General features: G+C 36.0%; 1 protein-coding gene across 1 annotated transcript in view; it reads left to right on the forward strand.

Moving 5' to 3' along the window:
- LEKR1 (leucine, glutamate and lysine rich 1) overlaps nt 1-26,029 on the forward strand; it is a 148,522-nt gene that overhangs the window by 53,061 nt on the left and 69,432 nt on the right. The window contains exon 6 of the mRNA XM_045850755.1: nt 4,085-4,270. Within this exon, the coding sequence (XP_045706711.1) occupies nt 4,085-4,270 (186 nt within the window). The remainder of the gene's footprint in view (nt 1-4,084; nt 4,271-26,029) is intronic.

Below are 26,029 nucleotides of genomic sequence, written 5' to 3' on the forward strand. Positions count from 1 at the left end.
CTATACCTATACCATGGAATACTATTCAACAATAAAAAGAGAAAAGTATTAATACATGCTCAAGGGAATTATGCTCGGTGAAAAAAGCCAGTCTCAGGAAAATTCCATACTATACAAATCTATTTATATAGCATAGCATTCTTGAAATAACAACATTATAGAGTTGGAGAACAGATTAGTGGTTGCCAAGGATTCGGGATGGTATGGATAGGAGTAGGTACGGCTCTGAAAGGGTAACAGGAGGCAGCTTTGTGGTGGCAGGGCAATCCTGTATTTTGATTGTGTTGGTAGTTGCAGGAAGCTACCTATGTGATAAAACCCCAAACACACACACAAATGAGGGTGTTTATAACTGGTGAAATGTGGGTCAGCTCTGTGGATTGTACCAGCATCAGCTCCCTGGCTTTGTGGGTGCACTGTAGTTACATGAAACGTCAGCATGGGGCTGGGTGGCGTGAAAGCATCATGGGGCTGCCCTACACGTTTCTTTGCAACTTCTTATAAATCTGTAAGTGTTTCAAACTACAAACTTTAAAAAAAAATCTACATATACATAGTGTTTTATGATCCCATTTTATTAATTAAATTCAGTCTCTGAGGCTTTTTTAATATTAGTGTAATAAAACCATATAAAGTCATGTGAATTTATGGTCACTCACTCTTTGTAACATCAGTGTGCCTTGTCAATAAGGTTACAGAGGTTTCCTGAAAACATAAGCACCTAAAATAACTTTAAGTTCATTTGAGTAAGCTAATAGGACTAACAACAGGAATTATCTTATCCAGGCAAAGAAATTGATTATTTGAGGTTAATATTAATAATTGTACTTGCATTGGCTAGCAAATTATGTTACACATTTTATTTTATTTTTCATTTTTAAAAGATTTTATTTTCATAGTTGTTCAAGTACAGTTTTCTGTCCTTTACTTGCTTCCCAGCCCACTCACCCATTCCTCCCCACCTCTGTCCCATTTGCACCCCCCTAGTTTGTCCTTTATGTTTATATAACACTTTTTAACAACTAAAAACACCACTAGCCTGGCATTAAATTTTGCCAATATTATAAAAATTTCAAATAACAAATACTATTTGTATTTGTATTACAAATACAAATACTTCCTTTAAAAATACCAGCTTTTGTTTTGATCTACATGGATTATGTCCTTACGTTGTGAGTTGACACTACGTGGCATAGTGCTTCAGTGGAAAAGTTGGTGTGAAACAAAACTTGAAACATTTTTATAAGAAGTAAAATAAACTACCAATTCCTCTACCCTCACACAATTGTTTTTATGTTTCCATTCGATCTTCTAGTCCTCCACGTGTTCATCTGTTTTTACATATTTTTAATTACAATGTAAATTTCAATGTGTATTCTAAAATGTATTGTTATTGGCTGAATTATGCCCCTCAAATTCCCATGTTGAAGTTCTAACTTCTAGTCCCTCACAATACAACTTTATTGGAGTTAGGGTCCTTAAAGTAGTTATTAAATTTAAATGAGTGGGCTTTAATCCAGTGTGACTAGTGTCCTTGTGAGAAGAGGAAATTTGGAAACAGGCACATACAGAGGGAAGTTGATGAAGAAGAGAGGGGAAAATGACTATCTGTAAGCCATGTAAAGAGGCTTGGAACAGATCGTCAATTTGGCCCTCAGAAGAAACCAACCCAGCTAACACCGTGATCTCAGACTTCTAGCCTTCAGAACTGTGAGAAAATAGATTTCTGTTGGTTAAGCCACCAGAGTTAATAAAAAATGAATAAGATAGCTTCTGACTTAAAACAACATAGTCCAATTGGAGAGGACATGTCTGCTCATGATAGAAATGGCCAAAATTGGTGTGAGTTCCAGGAAGATCAAGACCACTTCCAAATCCGTCAGAAAAGATTTCCAGGCAGGTAGCATGTGAGCTGTGGTCATCCTAGTGTTTGAGGTTAGGAGACCTTTCTTCTGAAACAGGGTCATGCTGAAACAGAGAAAATACAAGTGGGATGAGTGACCAGAATAGGTTGGTCTCATGGAGATCATACTTTCTGAAACCTAAATTGGGACACATGACCGACAAGCATGAAACTGTGTTAATGATGAAGAAGGGATTGAGTATTTGACACCAGGATTGCCATAGGCATATGTAATTTGTTGTGGGTGAGTTAATTTACCTCCCTTGAGTACACTCTCTTAATTTAACATTAGGAACATTGAAGCTCCTGTTAGTTTTGAAATCTTGCTGTACTTTTCCCTGTGTTTGGATATATTTGACAAATGCGTCTGTATTGCAGATTCTTATTCTTTTAATGTCAGATAGAAAGTCATGTTGACACGAGCAGTTATTTTAGAGGCAGTCAGCAGTGCACACTAGCAGAGTCAGCCTGCTAACCGAAGCAGTGTGGTTCTGGCAAACACAGCACGCGCTCCTCTGCCGTGTCATTCTGACTTAGGCGTAGACAGGTGCAGTGAGAGCGCAGCGCACTTCACCCAGTCACAGGACACTACCTTTATGGCTACAAAAATACCCTTGTATTTTAATAATACAGAGAATAATAATATTTAGTATTTTAATAATAAGAGAAATAATTTCTCTTGTTAGGTCTCAAGAGAAATTACACTGCTTTTCTTTTTAAAGCTTTATGTACCAGTGTGTTAGTTTTCCTCACACAAATGAGTGTGTATCCATAAGTCTTTAGAAGCATATAGCTATTCTTAGGAAAAATGTCTGTGTAATTGTTGGAATATGGTGGACCCGAATTACTTTGGTCTCGTTGATTTATTTCACCAGATTTTCTAATTTGGGTAGGAATTAAAAGTGAAGAAGGTGCTGGACCCTTTGTGCTCATGATCTAGGTCTGTCTTACGTGCCACTTTTTCTTCTAGACAAACGTTTTTCCCCAAAGAAAGACATTTAATGGCTTTTCTCTCCTTGGACCATGTTCTTGATGCTACTCAAACCCACCCTGTAAGACATGCCCTTGTCCCTGTGCCCTGTTCTGGCATACTGCTATACTTCTCCTTGATTTACTGGCCATATTTCCTGCCATGTCTGTCCTCCTAATCTCTGTTTCTGGTCTTCACTGGCCCATGTGGCTGCTATTTTTGCTGTAGTGGCTCTAAGACCAATTAACCAAGCCAACCTCCTTTAGCATCTAATCACATGCTACACCCTTCCCATGGCCCAGAGTGACCTGGGCGAGGAAAGGAATGCCAAGTGAACTCTCTGGACAAGCAGGCTGTCCAGATTTTCATGTGCTCATCATTTCAATTAACTGTGGTTGTACAAAGTTTGTAGTATTTTATTATTGTGTGTCTTTGTATATTTCAATACAGTGGTTTAAGGCAGCAGTGCTCAAAAGGCTGAGGAAGGGAGAACTTGATAATTATCATTCTGAAGGATAACATGCTCCATGCATTTTTCATGAAATTATATAAAATTAGTACATGTAAACCTACATAATGCTGTGAAGAGATTTTTTAAAATTAAACTTAATCTAGGTAGATAGAATAATGACAAATGATTGCTACGATGAAATTTTGGTCTCATTTTGAGGGGGCAGAATATTATTAAAAACATTACGATATATTAACTAATACTTTATGTCTGTAAATTCATTACTTTTAGACACTGCCTCCTTTTATTCCTCTCCACGCCTACTACCTTTTTTCATAACTAATGTATGAATTTATAAATTCATATATTTATATTTAAATTTACTTTTTCTGAATTATGTTACCAAGAAAACAATTTCATTTCAGTACAACCCAGAACATTATAGAGATAAGTTATTCATTTATGTGAGTATTTAAAAAGCAGTCTTGATTGTCATTTAATACCATTTAAAGGCAAAAATGAAAACAAAGAAAACCTCTAAAAGGTATCATGCCCAGTTTAGCAATACAAATCTTTTTCTCATTTCTTTCGCAGAATAACCACTAAATTTAAATTTAACCTTTTGGTTCAGTGTCACCACACTCTCAGGAAATTCATCTTGGCTTTCAACTATTAATTTTCTAAAAGAAAATAATCAGTTTTTGAAAATCGTTTTATGGTTAGATGTTGTCTATTTGTAAACTTTGAATTTTCTTTACAGAAATAGAGATACTGAATAAAAGTTTGTCAGTGTCTCAGAGAAATAAGGTATGCCTTGAAGAGGAAATGAAAAATCTGAAGTTGTTGTCAGATGCAGCTATACTGAGGTCTCAGCAGATTCAAACATCTAAACAACAGGAAGTAAACTTGCAAACCAGATGCCATGACCTGCAAAAAGAAGTACTAGGTAAAAAAGATTTTTCTTTTGTGATTGTTAGCAACCACCCATAATAAGTATATAAATTTTTATTTCTTTTAAAATCACAACAATCTTTTGATTACCTTGTGTTGCAAATATACCTAATTATTAGTAACTGTCAATAACTATAATCAATTCACTATTATCCCTTCCTATTCTGCCATTTAGACTGGTAAGACTAGTGGAGATACTAAAGATATTTTAAGTACAAAATAAGATTTCAGGAAAACAAAGTGGAATTTACTTTAGTATATCATTATCCCAGTGGATTGGTAGTTTAGTGTACTGAAGGAAAATGCAGCATATGCTGTTAATAAAGTGAATCCACATTTTTATGCACTCTTTCATTTTCCCAAATGAAAAGATTAAAACTGTGTTTTAGGTACCTTGTTTCTCTCTACCTCAGAGAATAAATATCTTGGCAGTAAGGCTATGGAATATGCATGTTTTCCTGAAGGCGATATGGAATCACTGAAAATTGATAATCATGAAAATGATACAATAAAAATAGTGTTTTAGCAAAATTAAGTTGTTAGCAATGAATAGAGGTGCTCCAAACATCAGGTGTTTGGAGCCAGATACTACTATGAAAATACCTTTACTGGTAACCCAGCCCCTAGACTAACCATAAGATACCAAAGTAGGGAGGGGAACTAACAGTTTTAAGGACCTAATGTGTATTGGACACCATGCTAGAAATGTATATAAGTGAGAGAAACTGGTATTAGAAGAGAAGATAAGGAGTCATCACATGAGTCTGGAAGCAGTATGAAACCAGGTTTACATTTTAAAATCGCATTTTAAAATTTTCTCTTCTTTGAATTAGCTTTTCATATTTACCAATTTTCAGTTGCATTATTGGAATTTTCCTTGGTAATTTTTTAGAGCAATTTATACAGTAGAGTATTTATCTTCTATATTAACTTTTTCCTAATGTATAATTTGTCATTGATTTTTATGGTAAATTTCACCATATCAAAGATTTTAATTTTGGTATAATCAAATTACTATCTTATATTGTTTCTGGCTTGTCTTAGTTAAAACAGTCCCTCTCATCCTTAGATAATAGTCTGGATTTTCTTTCCTTTGATTCATTAATGCATATGGAATTTATTTTTTATATGGTATGAAATATGGGGGTTCCGTTTTACTCTTTTAATATGGATAGACAGAGTTGTATCAGTATTGCATATTAAATACTTATGCTTTTCCCATGAAATAGAACTACTACCTGTAATATGTTAAAATTTTACATATACTACTATTACAATATTCTTTCTTCTTTTCACTAATTTATTTGAAGTAATAAATATCATTCATTTGAATATAATGACTTAATGGCATATTCTCCTGGCTGATTAAGTCTTTTCTCTCTCTGGTTTTCTTACTTAGAAAATATGTGTTTGCAGATATTATTCTATTTGAACATTATGGTCATTTATTTACCTCTAATCCAAAGGCTCTGATGTATACCTAGTAAGTTTTTCTCCTCAAGTCTTTACATTGTTTTTACATATTTACAGGCAGTTATTTTTCTGCATAAACTTTAAGATAATTTTATTTATTTCCAATAGGGATTCTAACTGGACTTGCATTGTATTTATGTACTAACTTTTGGAGAATTGACATTTTTAGTGACATTAACTCTTCTTTATATTATAAAAGCCTTTTCATTGAAGAATAATGTCTTCACTTCTAAAAATGTTGTGCTTTATGTTTTTTAATGCATTTTACAGTTTTATTTAAATGTTTATCATTCTTGTTAAATTTAAGACTATTATTTTCAGCTACTGTGAAAGGATTATTTTCTCTTTTGTTTTCTTGATATTTGTTAATAGGATAGAGAAAGGCTATTGATTTTTGTATATTTGTCTTATACACATAAACTTTACAAAATTCTCATATTAATTCTAGCAGTTTTTTATTAAGTGTGTCTAGGATTTTCTAGTTATACAGTTAAATCACCAGCCCCCATTCCCTCCAAAAAGGAGTTTATCCATTCTTTCCCAATGTTTACATCTGTTATTTTTCTTGTCTTGTCCATATCTTAATTAAGTTTGTTTGAATCTCTGAGACTGTGTTAAACAATAATTATGCCAGTGGGCTTCCATGTCTACTTCCTGATATTAGTTAAAATAATTTGATGTTTTTCCAGTTGGAATTATATCCAATGTTTGGGTTTTAGTAAATAATCATTATTTTTTAATTAAATATTTTCCTTCTATCCCAATTTTACTTGGATATTTTATTAGAAATGCCTTTGAGTTTTGCTAAATGCCTTTTCAGCATCCATTGATATAATAGTATGATTTTTTTTCCTCTTTAACCAACTGGTAAAATGGATTAGTATTACTAAATTTCCTAATAATAAAGCACATTTGCTTTCATGGAATAAACCCTACCTCATCTACTTTTTTAAAAAATGTATTTCTTTTTTAAAAAGATTTTATTTATTTATTTTTAGAGAGGGAAGGGAGGGAGAAAGAGAGAGAGAGAGAAACATCAATGTGCAGTTGCTAGGGGCCGTGGCCTGCAACCCAGGCATGTGCCCTGACTGGGAATCGAGCCAGCGACCCTTTGGTTCACAGGCTGGCACTCAGTCCACTGAACCATGCAAGCCAGGGTTAACTTTCAGTTATTCTGATTAAATAATGTAACATAATATTTCTTTGAATCTGTAAACTTTTTTATGTTGAATACATAACAAGTTTTGTAAGTATTTCTTAGAAATACAAAATAAAATATAATTCTCAACTTGATGGATGTAATGGTGTCTTAGGTGGGAGTAGGATTCTTAGGGGTTGTTTTTTCCTCTCAGTGGACTGTAGATGCTGATGCTTTGATTTCTAGCTTTTAGTGTTGTGAATAAGTCTACTGCAGATCTGATTTCTTTTTCTTTTAAAGATAACTCTTTCTTTTACCTGGAAACTTGTTAGACTTGTCTATTTCTTGTTTTGCTTTATTTTGTCTATTTTTATTGGACCTCAGGAACGTTCAGTTGGATCACTCATAGTGCTTGGTTTATGGCAGGTATGCGTGGACTATGACTTTATACCTGTATACAATGTTGAGTAGAATCATGATAGTTGCATCCTTGTAAAATTTACAGTTTTACAAAAGCACGCTTTAACTTTTGGGTATAAGCAGAAATTATAATGAATGTAAAATATCTAGAATTGAATGATACTAAAAATGGCATATAACAAAATTTGTTGGATGCAGCCAAAGTGATTCTTTGAGGGATATATATAGCCCTACATACTTTTAAGAAGGAAAGAATAAACTCAAAGAACATAGAAAAATATATAATAAAAACAAGAGCCTCAGTCAATGACATAGAAAACAAAGATACAATAAATAGCAACAAAAAACTGATGTTTATAAACCAACAAAATAGACAAACCTCTAGCAAGTTTGATCAAGAAAAGAGAGAAGACACAAATGAAAATATATGAAAAAATAGTAGTGACAACAAATAAAGAGTAAAAGGAAGTGGGTCTTGTTAACAACCTTATGCCAACAAATTTCAAGTGGGCTATTGTTAGAAAAATATATCTATCAAGACTTACTCAAGAAAATTAAATGACCTTATAACTATAAAGAAATTGAAGCAATGTCTCCTTACACAGAAAAGGCCAGATGGTTTTATAAGCAAGTTCAACCAACATTCAAGGAATAGAGAATCCTAATTTTATAAAGCATTTTCTAAACAGCAGAAAATTGAGAAATATTTTCAAAATTATTCTACAATGGCAAGATAATCCTGTTACAAAAATCAAAGTAATAAAAGAAAGAAATATTATGGACCTATTTATATTATGAATAATAATATAATAATTTTCAACTATGTATTTGATTTTTTAAAAAGTATTTTTAAAATTTTTTATTGTATTTTTTCCATTACCCTTTAGTCCCCTTATACCTGCTTCCCCCTTTCAATCACCACACTGTTGTCCGTGTCCATGGTTCTTTTTCCTTTTCACTCAATCCCTCCACCCGCTAACCAAACTCTGCCCCTTAGTTGTCATCCTGCTCTGAATCTGAGTCTGTCTCTGCTTTGCTTGTTCAGTTTGTTCAGTAGATTCCACATATGAGTAAAATCATATGATATTTGTCTTCTCGGAGTGGCTTATTTCACTTAGCATAATGTTCTCCAGGTGCATCCATACTGTCACAAAGGGTACAATTTTCTTTTTTACAGCTGATTAGTGTTCCATTGTGTAAATATCCCATAGTTGTTTAATCCACACATCTACTGATGGACACTTGGGCTGCTTCCACATCTTGGCCACTGTAAATAACACTGCAGTGAACTTACCTATTTATAAAATTAAGTAAAATTATGCATAAAATAAAACTCTGAAATGCCATGCTATTTATTTTAGACTTAATTAGAGGAAAACAAATTTAGAACATTTGCTAAAATATGCATTTCACAGTAAAAAATAATTTTCCCCAAAATGTAACTTTTCCCAAATCAAAGATGATTATTATTGTCTTTTATTTCATCCTTTTAGTCTGACTTATAAGTGGTTTTCTTGAATATTTTAGGTTCTTAGAACAGTAAAACATTAGAGAGCATGGTATCTTATATAGCATATAACAGGTAGTTAAGGCTTAAGTAATAACCATTCCATATTTGGAAAAAGAAGTGATTTGTGGGAGCAAACAAGAAGAAAAGAAAGAACATTTTCACTACCTGGGAACACTCTCTATGAGTCTATTGACTGGCAGTAAGCATTTGATTAGTTTTCCCTCATCTAACCCTCACAATATCCTAATGTGGAAACTTTTGTTTTACCTTCATCAAGCATAGAGAAGTAGGTTGTGGTCACACTGCTGAGATTCAAATGTAGGTCTTTGGTAGGCCAGCGTTTTTGTTAGCTTATTACCTCAGTCAATTCCAGAAAGGCACATAAAAACACTAACTCTTTTCCTTAAAGAGAGAGAGAGAGCGCACGCGAGAGAGATCTTTCCTCTTCTAACAGAAATAGACTATTGACTTAGCAAGTCTTCTAGGAATTTAAGCTAGGGCAGAGTTTTCCAAAATTGCCTGACCACAAGAACATCTGGGACTATAGATATACGTGTGTGTGTGTGTGGTGGCGGGGGGGGGGGTGTAATAAAGGGACCTGTTAAAAATGCACATTCTTGCATGTCAGTCCAGGCATATTGAGTATCTCCAAGACTCTAAGACTCTGCTTTTAATAAGTGTGCCAGGTGGTTTCTATGACGAGGCAAATTCACTAGTGTAAAATAATGAATAGGAAAAAGAATGTTCTCATTGTGGCATAGTAAAAAATTGGAAATGGCTTAATTTTGAGAAAATGATGCAATAGTGAGGTTTCTTACTTGCAAGTAGGAGAAACTGACTGGAATCAACAAAGGAATTTATTGAAAGGATATTATTTAGCTATTCAGAATGTCTGAGAAGTTGGAAGAATCACACTCAAAAAATGCTTAGGAACCCAGTAAGGCTAGGGTCACAGCCCAAATCATGCCCCAAGAACCATCTGGTGAGGATGCAGCTGTTATGCCCTAAAACACAGGACACCCTACCTGATCCCCCACCTCCTCCTCCGCTCCTGAGCACTTGTTCATCTCTGCTGCTTCTGCAGCTTGGTGTCAATTGTTTTCTGGTTAGATCTTGGGGAAAATATTTTAAAAACTAGTCTGGAGAGTAAGAACCTAGCCCTAGATATTTAGAATGTGTCATTATAGGAGTGCATTGTAGCTGTGAAAATGGCAATGTGTAGTTCTAGAACAGAATAGTAAATCCTGAAGTAGAATTACAGTTTAATATATTTCCAATCAAATTTTAATATATTTCCATTAACGAATGGAAAAAGCAGAATTATGTTATAAGTGGTTTAGGGATAACTAAAGAAAATAAACCAAACACACTAAAATAAGCCTCTAATTAAGTAAGAAAAAATATGAGGGAAAACTAGCACCAAAAAAAGGTACAGAACTTCACCTAATCATGGAGGGAGGGATAAAGTAGCACTTTAAAAACTGCAAAAGGTAAGATTGACAGATTTTGTCTCTAAAAAAAATGTAAAATCCCTGACTTCAAAAACTGCCAAATAGTCTACCAACAGAGGATGGACAGAATTGTTTTGTGTCATATATACAAAGGGCTAATTCACATACCATATAAAGGATTTATGCAACTATGTAAGAAAACTCCAAAATCTCAAGCAGGCAAATGGTTGAAAACAAAAACAGACAATAAACACAGGAAATATAATAAACAAGCACAAAATGTTCAATTACTAATAACTAAATAAAAAACAAAACATCTACCTCCTTTTAAATTAGTACAACTTTAATAATAAAGTTTCCATTTATTTGGTGATAAAAATTATTGTATTTTTCTAACCCACAGAAATGTTTGTGATCAAGTAATCTTGAGAATTTATGCTTAGGAACCTACAGAAGAAGAAAATTATTTATATATAAAGATCACATTTTAAACAGTGGTTAGAAATAATTTATACACAAAATAATGAAATAGGTAATAAATTATCAAATACCATCACTTGGAACATCATTCAGACTTTGTGAGTGAGTGTCAATATGGAAAAATGCTATAATTATATTACATAGTAAAAGTACCCACAAAACCATATATGTATTATAATTAGAAATAAGCCAAAATAGGTATATTTGTGAATAGAAACTAGAAGGGAACATGAAGATATGAAAATATATTTTTGGATGATGGAAATATGAGTGTGTTTTCCTCTTTTAAATGTTTATCTGATGTTATTTTTAACAATAAGTAAACCTTCTTTTAAAAAACCTGTACACATCTTTTGAGTTTTAGCTCACATTTTACCTTCTATAACAAACTAACAAACAAACAAACAAGCGCCTCACCAAAACAGTGCCGCGCACTCATCAGCCACAGGCTTACACTCAAAGCCTCACCTTGGGTAAGTGCGGTGTGTGCTGCCCGGGCAGGCCAGCTGCTTCTGGATGTGGCACGGACTCCTCCGAAGGACAGCGTGAGCGCAGAGCAGAGTGGCGCATCACTTCAAACTGAGTTAGTTTCACGTTTGCGGCTGGTGTGGGATAGATTTGCTCTGTGGACAACACTCGAACTACGTTAACAGATAGAAACCATTTTTAAAAGGTATCTGTTGTATCTCTCTTGGTAGAAACCATTTTCAAATTGGTAGATCAGAGTGGAAAGACCATTGAAACTAATCTAATGTCAACTGGCGATGGCAAGTCCAGTAGTCCCCCCTTATTCATGGTTTTGCTTTCTGCAGTTTCAGTTAACCACGGTGAACTGAAATCCGAAAATATTATTTTTTTAATTACAGTTTCCGTTTAATATAATTTTGTATTAGTTTCAGGTGTGCAGCATAGTGGTCAATTATATGCTTTACAAAGTGTTCCCCCTGATGCAGTTATGCATGTATAGGAAAAAACTAACCTTGGTTTCAGGCATCCACTTGGTGTCTCAGGATATATTTCCCACGGAGGACCGGAGACTGCTGTACAGTGTAGCACTGAGGAGCATTGGGTGCTGTTCTTGCATTGTTCGCCCTATAACAATCTTATTCCTGTGTTAGGGTCTTCAAAATTGTCAGCACATCTAGAAAAATGTTAATAGCTGTACCTCTTGCTTTATCCACAAATACCCTTCTGGTGAACTGATTGTATCAGCATATTGTTTCTTAACAATTTATTTTACAGAAGTGATTACAGTGACTTAAGAAAACTACAAGTACAGGGAAGACAGCAAAGTTTCAATTTTAGGTCTTGGCAGTGTTGATTCCCAAACTTGGTACACCGTCTTCTTCCCTGGAGGGTCCATGCCTGCTCCTCTGCTTCCCTCTCACTGCCTGTGTTCCACCTGTTAAAGTCTGATTTCGTCTCTGCCCACTACCCATTAGCCTATACACTAGCCTCATGCGGTAGCTCCAATGTTCCCATCTGTTGGCTCTGGGCCGATCATGACTTGGGAATGCCTTTATTTTTTCAGCAAGTATTTATTGGACATCTGTTGCCTGCCAGCCAGCTGGTCTCGTCTTCTCTTTGACTTCTGGTGTGCAGGTGTTCTCCAGCTCTTCGCCAGTTTTCACGGGACTTCTGACCTCCCAGCTCCACACTGGTTGGTTGCATGTGCCAGTACTCTTAACTTTAGACATTTTTGACAGATTTTTGTCCTCTATATTAAGAATAGTCTCCAAATTTTTCTAGCACCAATTTTGTCATTTAACTTATTTTGTTAGTTTTACTTTCTTTAGTATCTCATGTCATTTGCTTTAATCGTTTTCATGAACTTCAACAATCTTCTTATTCTGCATTCTTTTAAATGATGACTAACTTTTCTATTACTGACCAGTTGAGATCCTTAAGATATTATCTTGATAATCATCACCTATAGCTTTACCAGCTTATTAATGTCTTTCAAAAACCATGTCAACCATTAAAAAAGAGGAAAAACCAGTACATCGCAGTGAATAACTCCCCTCACCCAGATAAATCACTGGATTAAAATAATGGGCATAGCACTTTAGATTTTCTTTGGGCAAATTAAAATAAAGGCAGCCTGATATACCACTCATCTCTTAACTCTTTCTGTGTCTTTAAGAAACATAATTATTTTTTCAAAGAATACAAGTTATTTAAATTCACTTTTTGGTATGAGCTTTGTAAATGACTTATTATGTTTAATAATCTAATTTAATTCTAAGCAGCTGCGTGGTTTATACTCCTTCCTGCCAGCCGTTTTACTGGTTTCTCCACAGTTGCAGAATGAGCTTTAAGTGATAAGCATCACAGCAAGGCTGCCTTTCCAGTAGCAGCCGAACATTTTCCTTCTGTTTCCCTTTCCTGCTTCTCTGCCTGACCCTCTGCTTACTGTTTTTTTCCCGTCAGAGCATTCAGACACTATTTCTCCTGTGTCCTGCAGTCTTTTAGTTCATCTCACTTGAACTTCTCTACTATAGTCTGATGTTATCCACACTCTTAGTTGTTCCTTATTCTCTTAGGTTCTCTCTCTTAATAAATGAGCTAATTCGTTATACATTTTTGACTAACACAAAACAAGTAGATATACTATGTATGTATATAATATATTATAATAACATAATAAATAACAAATGTAATATTAGATTATGTAATAGTTAAATTAAATGTATATTAGATTCCACATTTAAGTTATATCATACTGCATTTGTCTTTCTCTGTCCGACTTATTTCACTTAGCATAATGCTCTTGAGGTTTATCCATGTCATCCCAAATGATAAGATTTTATTCTTTTTTGATGGCTGAATACTATTCCATTGAATATATTTTCTCTGTTCATTTGTCCATCAGTGGGCACTTAGGTTGCTTACATATCTTGGCTATTGTAAACAATGTTGCAATGAACATGGAAGCGCATATATCTTTTTGAGCTAGTGTTTTCATTTTTTTGTATAATGCTTAGAAATGGTATTGATGGATCATATGGTAGTTCTTTCTTTAATTTTTGAGAAGCCTCCATACTGTTTTCCATTGTAGCCACACCAATATACATTCCCATTAACAGTACACAGGGTTCACTTTACTCCACATCGTCTCCAGCACTTATTTTTTGTCTTTTTGACAACAGTCATTGTAACATGTGTGATGTGCTATCTCATTGTGGTTTCGAATTGCACTTGATGATGAGTGACATCGAGCACCTTTCCTTCTACCTGTTGGCCATCTGTATGTCTTCTTTGGGAAAGTGTCTATTCAGATCTTCTGCGCAATTTTTAATTGGATTCTTTTTGTTGTTGTGTTCTTTGTATATTTTAAATAATAATCCTTTATCAGATGTGTGATTTGTGAATATTTTCTCCAGTTTCATAGGTTGCCTTTTCAATTCGTTGATGGTTTTCTTTGCTGTGCAGAATTTTTTTTAGTTTGATGTAGATCCTTTTGTTTACTTTTCCTTTTGTTGCCTTTGCTTTTGGTGTCAAATCCAAAAAAATCATGTAGATTCATGTAATATTAGAGCTTACTGCCTATGTTTTATTCCAGGAATTTGTGGTTTCAGATATTACACTCAAGCCTTTAATTCATTTTGGGTTCTTTTTTTTTTTTTAATCCTTTTTTTAAAGAAGATTTTATTTATTTATTTATTTACTTACTTACTTATTTTTAGAGAGGGAAGGGAGGGAGAAAGAGAGAGAGAGAGAAACATCATTGTGCAGTTGCTGGGGGTCATGGCCTGCAACCCAGGCATGTACCCTGGCTGGGAATCAAACCTGCGACACTTTGGTTCGCAGCCCGCACTCAATCCACTGAGCTACGCCAGCCAGGTTGGGTTCGTTTTGATGTATGGTTTAAGATAGAGGTCCCGTTGTTTTCTTTCACATGTGCGGCTGCCAGCTATCCCAGCACCATTCATTGAAGAGACTGTCCTTTCACCATTGTATATACTTGGCTCTTTTCACCTAAATTAATTGACCATATTTCTCTGCATGGGTTTATTTCTAGACTTTCAGTTCTGTTGTATTGATTTAGTGTTTCTGTTTTTTAATGCCAATACCATATTGTTTTGATTACTGTAGCTTTGTAGTATAGTTTAAAATCAGGGAGTGTAATGCCTCCAGCTTTGTGCTCTTAAGATTGTTTTGGCTCTTTGGAATTTTTATGGTTCCATACAAATTTTAAGGTTTTTGTATTTCTTTGAAAAATATCATTGACTTTTGATAGAGATTGCATTGAATCTATAAATTCCTTTGTATAGTACGACTATTTTAATGGTATTAATTTTTTCAATCATGAACACAGAATATCTTTCTATTTATTTGCATCGTCTTCTATTTCTTTCCCTAATGTCTTATAGTTTTGAGTGTATAGGTCTTTTACCTCCTTGGTTAAATTTATTCCTAGGTATTTTATTATTTTTGATGCAATTTAAAATGGGATGTTACATATATACATTTTTTCTTAGAAAATAGAAATATATATATAGACACACATATGTGTATATATGTGTGTGTGTGTCTGTGTATGTGGAGGGAGGGAAGGAGGGAAACACAACAGATTTTTGTTTGTTGATTTTGAATCCTGCAACTTTAATGAATTTATTAGTTCTAACAGTTTTTGGTGGAGTCTTTAGGGTTTTCCATATATAATATTATGTCATCTGCATATATTGATAGTTTTAGTTCTTCCTTTCCAATTTGGATATTTTATTTCTTTTTTTTGTTGTTTAATTGTTCTTACCAGGACTTTCAATACTATGTCAAATGAGAGTGGCAAGAGTGAGCATTCCTCTGTTGTTTCTGATCTTAGAGGAAGGCTTTCAGCTTTTTACCTTTGAGTATGATGTTAATTGTGGGCTTGTCATATTTGTCACTTATTATGTTGAGATGCACTCTCTCTGTAGCACTTTGGTGAGAATTTTTATCACAAATGGATGATGTGTTGTGTCAATTGCTTTTTCTACATTGATCAAGGTGATCATAGGATTTCTATCCTTCATTTTGTTAATGTGGTATATTGCATTGATTAATCTACAGATGTTGAACCATCCTTGCATTCCTAGAACAAATCCCTAGGTTTGCTAGTATTTTATTAAGGACTTTCGCATCTGTGTTTATCAGGGATACTGGCCCATTATTTTCTTTTCTTGTACTGTCCTTATCTGGTTGGTATCAGGGTAATGGTGGCCTAGTAAAATGAGTTTGAAGAAATATATTTATTTATACCCTGAAATTTTAAACTTATGATGAATATTATATCATTATTGTGTTTTCTTGTAAATACATTTTTAAAGCTGTTCTAATATTTTACATTCCCATATTTGTTACTGTTAGAGTTCACTTTTAGAATAAACTTTCTCCATTTTAAGTTACATAACTATATCTCTATTGTGTCTTCCAGCCTCTGCCCCCAAAAATGCAGTATTAATTGAAAGCATTCTAGATCAAGATGATGATCCTTCCTACATTAGCTGGATGATTCTGATATGCCACTGAGCCCTGATTAGTCGTTTGTTGACACTTGGGCAGTGGATAGTCCCTAGACCCCTGTAGACTAAAATACATCGTAACTCTGATTCTAATTCTGATACATTTGACTTCTTTCTAAAGCTAAATGAATGTTTGTATTTTTACATTTTGATTTTTTTATTTTAAGTCAACCTTGAACAATTTCAACTTTGATTCAAGTACATAGTCTTTATGATCATTACCTTTCTGTATAAAAACTTTAACTTTGTCTTTCCCCATTTTCCTTTTATTTATTCTTTGATATGTAGGCAATAAAAAATATAAATACAAGTGATAACTCTGGTGCACATAGTTTAATACCAGTTTAAGAGTAAATAATAGGCTGTCAATAGCAGTCCAACCCTTAATACCATAATTTAATTTTTCATAGGAAAATAAACATATAAAATAAAATTTTAAAGACTAAATTCTTAGTTCCTTTTAAAAGATTTATTTATATAAGTTTTGAGTTTTATGTTTAGTTCCCACCAATATAACCTGCAAACTGCACAATTTACCTCAATTGACAATATTCCTCTCAGAGGTCATTGTGACCCACAATTCAGTCCACTTAAATGATTTTCCTTCCACCTTGTAAAGTGTCCTTTAGTTTTGTCAGTAGTCTGAAATATTGGAAGACAGAGTTCAGATAAATTACTTTCAAATTTATTCCAAGTGAAAAAGCTTCAGTGTTTTTTTAGTATGCTCTTTGGTATAATAAGTAATACACAAATATTTTAATAAAATGAGTTTACATATATAATAATACTGTAACACCTTTATTGAATTTTAAAAATAGCCTTAATGAGAAATAATTTAAATATCATATAATTCACCCGTTTTCAGCGTCTGTCAATGATTTTAGTATACTTAAAGTTATATAACCATTACCACAATCTAATTTTATTCCTTTTATTTTTTATTGTATTTTTTCCATTACCATTTAGTCCCTTTTTACTCCCTCACTGTTGTCCGGGTCCATGAGTCCTTTTCCCTTTTTGCTCAGTCCCTCTGCCTCTCCCCTCCCCATCCCTGTAGCTGTCACCTGCTGCTCTCCATCTATGAGTCTGTCTCTGTTTTGCTTGTTACTTCAGTTTGTTCATTAGCTTCCACATATGAGTGAAATCATATATTTGTCTTTTTCTGACTGGCTTATTTCACTTAGCATAATGTTCTCCAGGTCCATCAACGAAGTCCCATAGTTGTTTTATCCACTCAACTACTGATGGACCCTTGCGCTGCATCCATATCTTGGCGATTGTAAATATTGCTGCAATCAACATAGGGGTGCTTATGTTCTCTTGAATTATGTTTTGTGTTCCTTTGGATAAATTCCCAGAAGTGGGATTGCTGGGTTAAAGCACAGATCTATTTTTAATTTTTTGAGGTAACTCCATACTGCTTTCCACAGCGGCTGCACCAGTCTGCATTCCCACCAACAGTGCACTAGGGTTCCCCTTTCTCTGTATCCTCACCAGCACTTGTTGTTTGTTGACTTATTGATGACAGCCATTCTCACAGGTGTGAGATGATATCTCATTGTGGTTTTAATTTGCATTTCTCTGATGATTAGTGACATTAAGCATCTTTTCATATGTCTATTGGCCATCTGTATGTCCTCCTTGGAGAAGTGTCTATTCAGGCCCAATTTTTAATTGTGTTGTTCGTTTTTTTGGTGTTGAGTTTTTTAAATTCTTTATAAATTTTGGATATTAACCCCTTATCAGATATATTGGCAAATATATTCTCCCATCCTGTGGCTTGTCTTTTTATTTTGTTTATGTTTTCCTTTGCTGCACAAGACCTTTTTAGTTTGATGTAGTCCCATTTGTTACTTTTTCTTTCTCTAGCCTGGGAAGATATATCTGGTAAAATATTGCTAGTTATGTCTGAGATTTTACCACGATCTAATTGTCACCTAAGAACAAAATTCTTGGTCATTAGCAGTCACTCTGCTTACTCATCTTCCCCCTGCCACAGACACACACTAATCATTAATCTTCTTTCTGTCTCTATAGATTTGCCTATTCTGGACATTCCCTGTAAACAGAACTATACAAAACGTCATCTTCCATGTCTGGCTTCTTTGACTTAGTGTAATTTTTCTGAGTTTCATCTGTGTTATAGCATGTATGACTACTACATTCCTTAATTAGTAGCTTCTTTACTAAAGTGAACAAAATCAAAATGACTAATGTTCAGTGAAAAAAAATACTGATCTAGGAGTCAAATACTTCTGCTTTCTGGCCCTGTTTATGCCTTGTATGACTGTCCCTTTGGACAAGTTATTAATTTCTTTGACTCAGTTACTTCATTGGTAAAATGGAAGTATAAGAGCCTTCCTTACCTATCTCAGAGCATTAGTGAATGAACAAGATAAAATGAAGGCCCCGGAAGGAACTATACAGACATTGTACTGCATTTCAAAGTAGTTTTCCTGGTGTAAGAGCAAACCAAATTGTTATATATAGGATCAAAATATTAGAATTTCCTTAATGCTCCTATCATAACAGAGGAAAACTGTAAATTTTAATTCCTGTTTGTCCAAAGGTCCATTTGTTTCCACTGATGCATCTTTCAGTCAGCCTTGGTTAGCTGTACCAGTCAGTGGTCTGCTGGCTCTGAGAACAGGTTGTTGAAGAAGGGAGCGGCTACAATTAATTCAAGAGCCATCTATTGTATGCTGGATAAAGGCATCTTTGAACAGAATTCCACTGTGGCCTTTCCTGGAAGCTGTGACTTCCAGACAAAGCTCACTGCAGGGAATTGATCAGTTTTTATGATTCCTATGAACCCTTGAACTCCAGTAGGAGTAATATAACTTTTGGCTTCCAGGAAAAGGGAAGTACTGATTTTACAAACAGAAAACCAGGGAGGTTTGTAGTGGTTCTCAGCTACTAAATCCAGAAGCCCTTGAAAGAAACCAGTTTGATATCAGGACACTGCGGACTGCTTCTGCACCCCAAACCATGGGAACACAAAAAATACACGGTTTTCCTAGGGTCTGGAGACAAGTTGCAGAACAGATAGTTTTAACTGGAGCCCAGAGGGTTTTGTTTTTTTTGTTTTGTTTTTTTTTAAATAGCACCGGTCATCACTGGAATATGGAATCTGGTAAAAGGGTTTCCTGTGGAAGTGACTTGGTCATTGATTAGTGGAGTCTTACAGGGTTATCTTGGTTTCCTTTTTTCATTTGCTCCCAGCTTTGACTTTTCATATAAAGTTGCTTCTGTTTTACATATTATCTCCATTTTATAAATGTTTGAATCTTAGAGGAGTTTTCTACAGTGATCTGAGGCATGCACAACTTAGGATGGATGTCTCGCCTCCAAGACTCCTTTGCCTACTTTGAGATAGCTGTACTTCTAGTTTATTCTCCAGTCATTTGTCACCTACGCCTCCACTACCTTCTCTATTCTCTCTTCCTCTCCATCATGGTTTTCCTTTTTTAAGGCTAAATCTAAGGCTTGCCACTTTGTCTGCCTTTTGTTTGACTGCACCATCCCCTTTAGAACCTTGGATGAGTATTAGACTTCACCCTTTTTCTTTCCTTAAAAAAAAATCCTATGGACTTATGTGCCCTTTCATTCTTTCTCTCGTTCTGTACATGTGGCCTAATATAACTGCATTCCCCTTCCCTGCCCCTTAACATAAGTTTTCTTCTGCCTGTTCAGGCACCAAGCACCAATTTTGTTTATTTAGCAGTATAAATGAGGCACCTGTCACCTGGCGAACTCTAGTCTTGATCAGGAAGGTATCTCCTGTGTCATACATGGCTTCTACACTAAGCCTGCTGCATCCCTAGGTGCAGCTCCAGCCAAGCAGCGAGGAGAGGGAGCTTTCGTCTGCCCTGTTCCTCACCCACATGGTCACACTGCCGCCTACACTCTCAGCCAGTCACTCCTTCGTACACGTGTTTACCCAGGCACACAACGCACCTGCTGCTCAAGGACCTTTAAGCTCATCCACATTTATGGCCAATAACACGAGAAACAGTGACACTGTCTAAATGAGAAATAAGTGATCCATCCCCCTCACTTAAACTCCTACCTCACCCGTGTCCAGTGTTTCTTTACTCTTACCAGCATATCTCCCCCATAGCTAACCACTAATACAACATTAAAAAAAATCTTTCTCATGAGTTCAGGTAACTGTCCTACTATAGTCTAAGAAGCAGCTAGCATTCACCAAATGCCAGCCACAGGCCTGGCACAGAACAGCCACAGTGCCCACACTTTTTATCACTCTTCTCACTCCTAGTTTCAGCACTTTTATTATCTCAGTTTACTGATGGGATTACAAGGTTTGGAGGAATTAAGTCATTTGCCCAAGGCCGTACAGCCACTAATTTACAGAATTGGAACCTAAGTCCAGAACTGTGCTGCCAAAATGTGGGCTCTTAATCTCTGAATTGCATTGCCTGTGAGCGTCAAAGCATACATCGTTATTAAATTATACCTCAAAGAGAGCCGCGTACTGGGCCGCTTCCAGTACTGGCCGTCAACACCAGCTTCTCTGAGGGGAAGGCAGAAGAGGTCCCGGGGACAGTAGGTCCTGGTGATGGGTTTCACAAACCATCCACAGGTTATGAAATGAGTTGTAACACAGGTGTGGGTGTGTCACGTGGTTCAGTGTTAGGCTGCTTTATTGTGATTCTTTTGTTTCGTATTACCAAAATAAACCATGTTTGCTATTGACGAGGACATTCCAACCTTCACACAGAGTTATAAACATTTGATGTGTATCCTCCAAGACTTTCAGTTTTGAATGTCTATTTGTAAAAATGGAATAATAGAATTTTATAATCTCCTCCCTTCATGTACTGTATTATGAAATCTTTCCACGTCAAAAATATTCATAGCATCCTGATCCTTGGATGAATTACGGTTTATTTAGTTGTACCCAATTTTTGGACAGTTGTTTTCACTTTTGTTGTTGTTAGAATGATGTTGTGGTAAACATCCTCACAGCTGGTGTGGCACGTGTCCCTGGACCCGAGTGCTGGGGCCGCGTGTGGGGCCGCTCCCGAGAGCACCTGGGCCTGTGTTTGGGGGGTCCTGAGAGGACAAACCCTCAGCACCGTTCCGCAGGAACGGAAGGCTGGAACAGCCTGTCCACTGTCCCCGGAGTGCTGGTGCCCTCACATGTGGACCTGGGCAGTCCCAGGACAGGTGGCTGCCACAGCGTGTGGAGGGGAAAGAGTGCAGGCACACGCAGGCACACGCGTGCACACACTCGCACACATGTCTGCTCTCGCTGGGTGCCTGAGGCAGGGAGGCAGCCCTGAGCCCTTTTCATAGCATTTAAACCCGGCCAGTGGCACAGGCTCACTGCTCTGACAGCTGATTTAAGACGTTTCAGACAGAGAAGCCTGGACAGTCCCCTCCTCCAGAGAGGTACAAGCCAGTCCCCGGCCCACTTCCCTCATACCACTGCTGGAGCAGGGCCAGCCCTGCGGAGCCTCTGGAGTGGGAGGTTCCACACTGGGGGTGGGGGTGGGGTGGGAGTGGAGTGGGTGTGGGGTGGGGAAGTCAGGGCATCTGGGCAGCCTGGTGTGTGTGTGTGTCCTTGCGTGCACCCACCTCCCGTGGATCGTGAAAAAGTTTCTCTTGCCAGATAAAGAAAACTGTAGCCTTGGGAAAAAGTCCTAACAACTAAATCTTTTCTCATTTCTGTGTGCAGCTTTCAGATCTCCTTAGTCTTAAAATTATAAAATGTTTTCGGCTTTTTGCTCACTGCTTTTACACCTTGGAGTTGTGTGGTGGAATTTTTTAAAGTGCAGTTAGCATGAAGGAGTTTTGAAGCATGAAAACACTCTTACAAAGAAATTCTTGCCCTTTGCTTATTTTCCTGCCATCCAGGCACAGGGAGAAAGGGTTAGCACTGTGTGTGGCTGAAGATGCCCTCCGTCCCCTTCCCAGCTGTGCACAGGAGTCCTGCACGCAGGTCTTGGGGAGCATTCTGGTTGTGACCGCATCTCTCTTCATGAAAGAGGTTTGCGGTGTGGGACTCTCCCTGCAAATGTCTGAAATGTTGTCAGATGTAAACTCCTCTGTCTTCCATTCATTCATTTACTTTATTATTAACCCTGTCTTTTTGTTTTCTGTCCATAAATGTTTTCAGCTAATATTCTGTTTATTTTAAGTCACTGTCACTTCTACTTAGTTAATTCTAGGCTGTCCACATCCTTTACTAGTATTTTTCAGTCTTGAAAAATCTCATTTTATACATATACATATATGTACATACATATCTATAATGGAATATAGGGTTTTATAATCTTTACCCTATTTCCTCTATTATGAAATCTATTATAAAATATATGATTATGTAAGTTTACTTGTACAAATTTGTCAGAACTGTTTAAAGTATTTGGAAGTTTGTGATCCATGAGGATTGTTCCTAGGAGATAGAAAAAATGTTATCTTCACTTTGTCGGTTGGGAAGAGTCATTCAATGGCCTAACCAGGGCAAAAAAAAAAAATAGAATTTAAGACTCCTCCTATCTTATTTATCTACAATATATCATATTTTATAAGCCCCTATAAGTTACAATGATCTTCTTTGTATATTTGGTTGATTTAATATTCAGAATAAAAATGCCATGGAGGTATAGAAGCATTTTTTGCATTCTGAAGTAAATTCTTGATCCTTAATATTAGAATATAATTTATTTCCAAATTGTAAATATGTGATTATCTCCTTAGCTTGATTCAGTTCACTTTCCTCCTCACACACACCCAGCTAAATAATTTTCTGGTTTTCATATAGCTACATCTGGACTAAATTGCAGCATTTTAGCTGCACATATATTCACACCTGTTCTAGCATCTGATTTATAAAAATCGCCAAATGATATTTCAGTCTCTTCTGGCATTATGCAGAAAATGTTAATGTGTTTCAAGTATACTTGTTTCAAAATAGATGTGAATTAAACCTCTGAAATATAAACCCTAAAATGAAATGAATTTTCCAAGTGGTTGTATCACCATCTGAGCTTTGTAAAATGTTGGCTAAAATTATAATATGTTAATTTGCAATTGATATAGTTGAATACTCATTAAAGAACTTTCTTCTGTTATTGGTATATACTCTTACATTTGCAAAGGTTTCCTCTGCTAATGCTCAATTTTTAATTGATTTTTAGAAAGAGAGGAAGGGGGGAGAGAGAAAGAAACATCAGTTTGTTTCCCTTATTTATGCATTCATTGGCTGATTCTTTTTAAAATTAAATTTTTTTATTGATTATGCTATTACAGTTGTCCTGATTTTTCCCCCTTTGCCCCCCTCCACCCAGCACCCCACTCTCCCTCTGGCATCCTCCCTGCTTTGTTCATGTCCATGGGTCATGCATGTAAGTTCTTTGGCAACTCCATTTCCTGTTCTTGCTCTTTACATCTCCTGCCTATTCTGTAACTACCAATTTGTACTTCTTAATCCCTTCACTTTTCCTCCATTCCTCCACATTCCCCAACCGCACTGACCACCATCCCATTGTTCTCCAAGTCTGTGATTCAGTTTCTGTTCTGCCTTTCCACAGTCTCTTTTCTACCCACTCCAATCGACTTAGAAGTATAAAATGAGACCATCAGCTTCAATATTAAGCAGAAAAACTGCAAATTAGGCCAACAATGAGACACTACTTTGTACCCTATGATTAAAAAGCTTTTATTGCAGAATCATTGGTAGTGACACAAAGTAGCAAGCAGCCTGGGTTCATCACTGTAGGTGTAGATCAGCAAACTGTGGCACATGCACGCGATTAAATGTTATACAGTCAGAAAGGAATAAATCATGTCTATTATATGGCCACGTGGATGGGTCTCAAAAAACAATGTGTAGTAAAAAAAAGTAAGAATTAAAATGTGGTTTATTTGTGCAGTTCTTTGAACACCTGGGAAAAGTACTGTTTATTAAAGGCATACATTAAAAGGCATACATCATAAATGTGGGTGCCCTCTAGAATGGATTATTCCCAAATGCAAATAAAAGTGCCCCAGTGTTTTAAAACAAAAACAGAATCAATAACCCTCCTTGTTACCGTATCCCGCTCCAGCTGCAATTGAATTTCTCTGCTCCCTGTTCACAGACTCAAATGAATTGTCTGTAATTACAGATTCAAGCTCATTCCTCACCCCCTCCCAGTCCTTCACCCCTTGTTCTCTTTCCTACCTCAGACACACAGAACTGAGCTGATCAGACTCAGTTCAGAACACTCTGTCATCCTTGACTTGTGCAGGCAAGACCCCACCCTAAACAGTATGTCTATAAAATATGTCAAACCCAGAAAATATAGAGAATACTAGAACAATCGTGTGTGACATTGTCCATATTTAAGTAGTTTTTTTAAAAATATTTTGCCATCCTTACTCTGTAGACTTTTAAAGAAAAATACACACTTAAAACCTTCATTTTTGACTCCTCCCCATACAAGGACACCCACTGGTAACACTGGTCCCAACAGGTTCCTCAAGGTGACAAGTGATGAGATTCAGGGCAGAAGCTGGCTGTGGGTGGTCACTACCACCAGCAATGGTAATAGCTGGCACTTACTGGTTCTCAGCGTGTGCCTGATACTGTTCTCCTCTTTGCATATATCAACTCACTGAATTCTCAGAACAACCCTTTGCTATTAACAACCAGTTTATACACAGTAATCTAATGTGCCCAAATTCACATAGTGAGTAGGAAGCAGAGCCAGAATTGGAAATCAGGCACTCTGGCTTTAAAGTTCATGGATAACAGCTCTATGTTATCCTGTCTTAGGAGTGTTCAAGAGTAGTGAGTTTTGTTTTTCCTCTTCTTCAATGAGTTCCACCATTTAATATATATATTATTATACAGCCTCCAATTACTCATTGAAAAAATTCCCCTGCATCTGGACCTATAGGCCCCACTTTGTTTTTGCTTGCTTATTCTTCCATTCTGCTGCTCGAACCGGAAATTATTTTCCTTCATATAGCATTTTGAGCTAGATTTAAAAATTTTAATATCCAGAAGGTTTTAAGCTAGAAATATCTTTCTACTGTAATGATTTTATTTACTGTTTTACAAACTTTATACTAACTTAATGTACCCTCCAAATAACTATAAAGTTTTATGTTCTTCTATAAAATGACGATAAATACCTTTTGTATTTGTAGTTTCTAGAAACCTTTCAGGATGACAGGATTCTCTTAAATGACTAATTACCCCAAATCTGATGCCTGCAAAATACTCTTCAGCAAGCAGCTGGCTTTGTATGAAGAGAGGCTAAGAGCTCTTTTTGTCTTGTTCATTTAAAATCATTTGCTTCTTATTTAATATCTTCAAAGAATGCAGTCCCATCACAGCAGAATTTGATGTTGTGAATTTTGGATTGTTTCCACGGGCTCCGCCTTGCATCTGCATGGTGTTTAAAGCCAATGCTTCCTTTCTTTTTGTAGGCACGCAGGGCCTATTGCCTCATAATCCGATGTCATGCTGAATGACAGAAAATTGAAGTTGAATTTATCTAACCATAGAGAAGGACTGCACAGAACAATGCACTTATTTAAGAACTCCTTGCCTCAGGAGCTGAAGGAGCTGTCTAGAGCAGGTGGCTTAATCTCCCCACTGCTTATCCTAACCGTGTTCCTTTATTTACTGAGGACAGGCACTGGGCACTCACTTCCCAAAACAAAAGGACCCTACTGGTCTACCAGAACCAATTATAAACCAATAGGATTTTTACGCTGCATTCAGAAGAGTTAAGATATGGCCTATGTATTTTAAAAACAA

Source organism: Phyllostomus hastatus, unplaced genomic scaffold, assembly GCF_019186645.2.
Source record: "Phyllostomus hastatus isolate PE091 unplaced genomic scaffold, TTU_PhHast_1.1 phas_contig_86, whole genome shotgun sequence".
Taxonomy (NCBI): domain Eukaryota; kingdom Metazoa; phylum Chordata; class Mammalia; order Chiroptera; family Phyllostomidae; genus Phyllostomus; species Phyllostomus hastatus.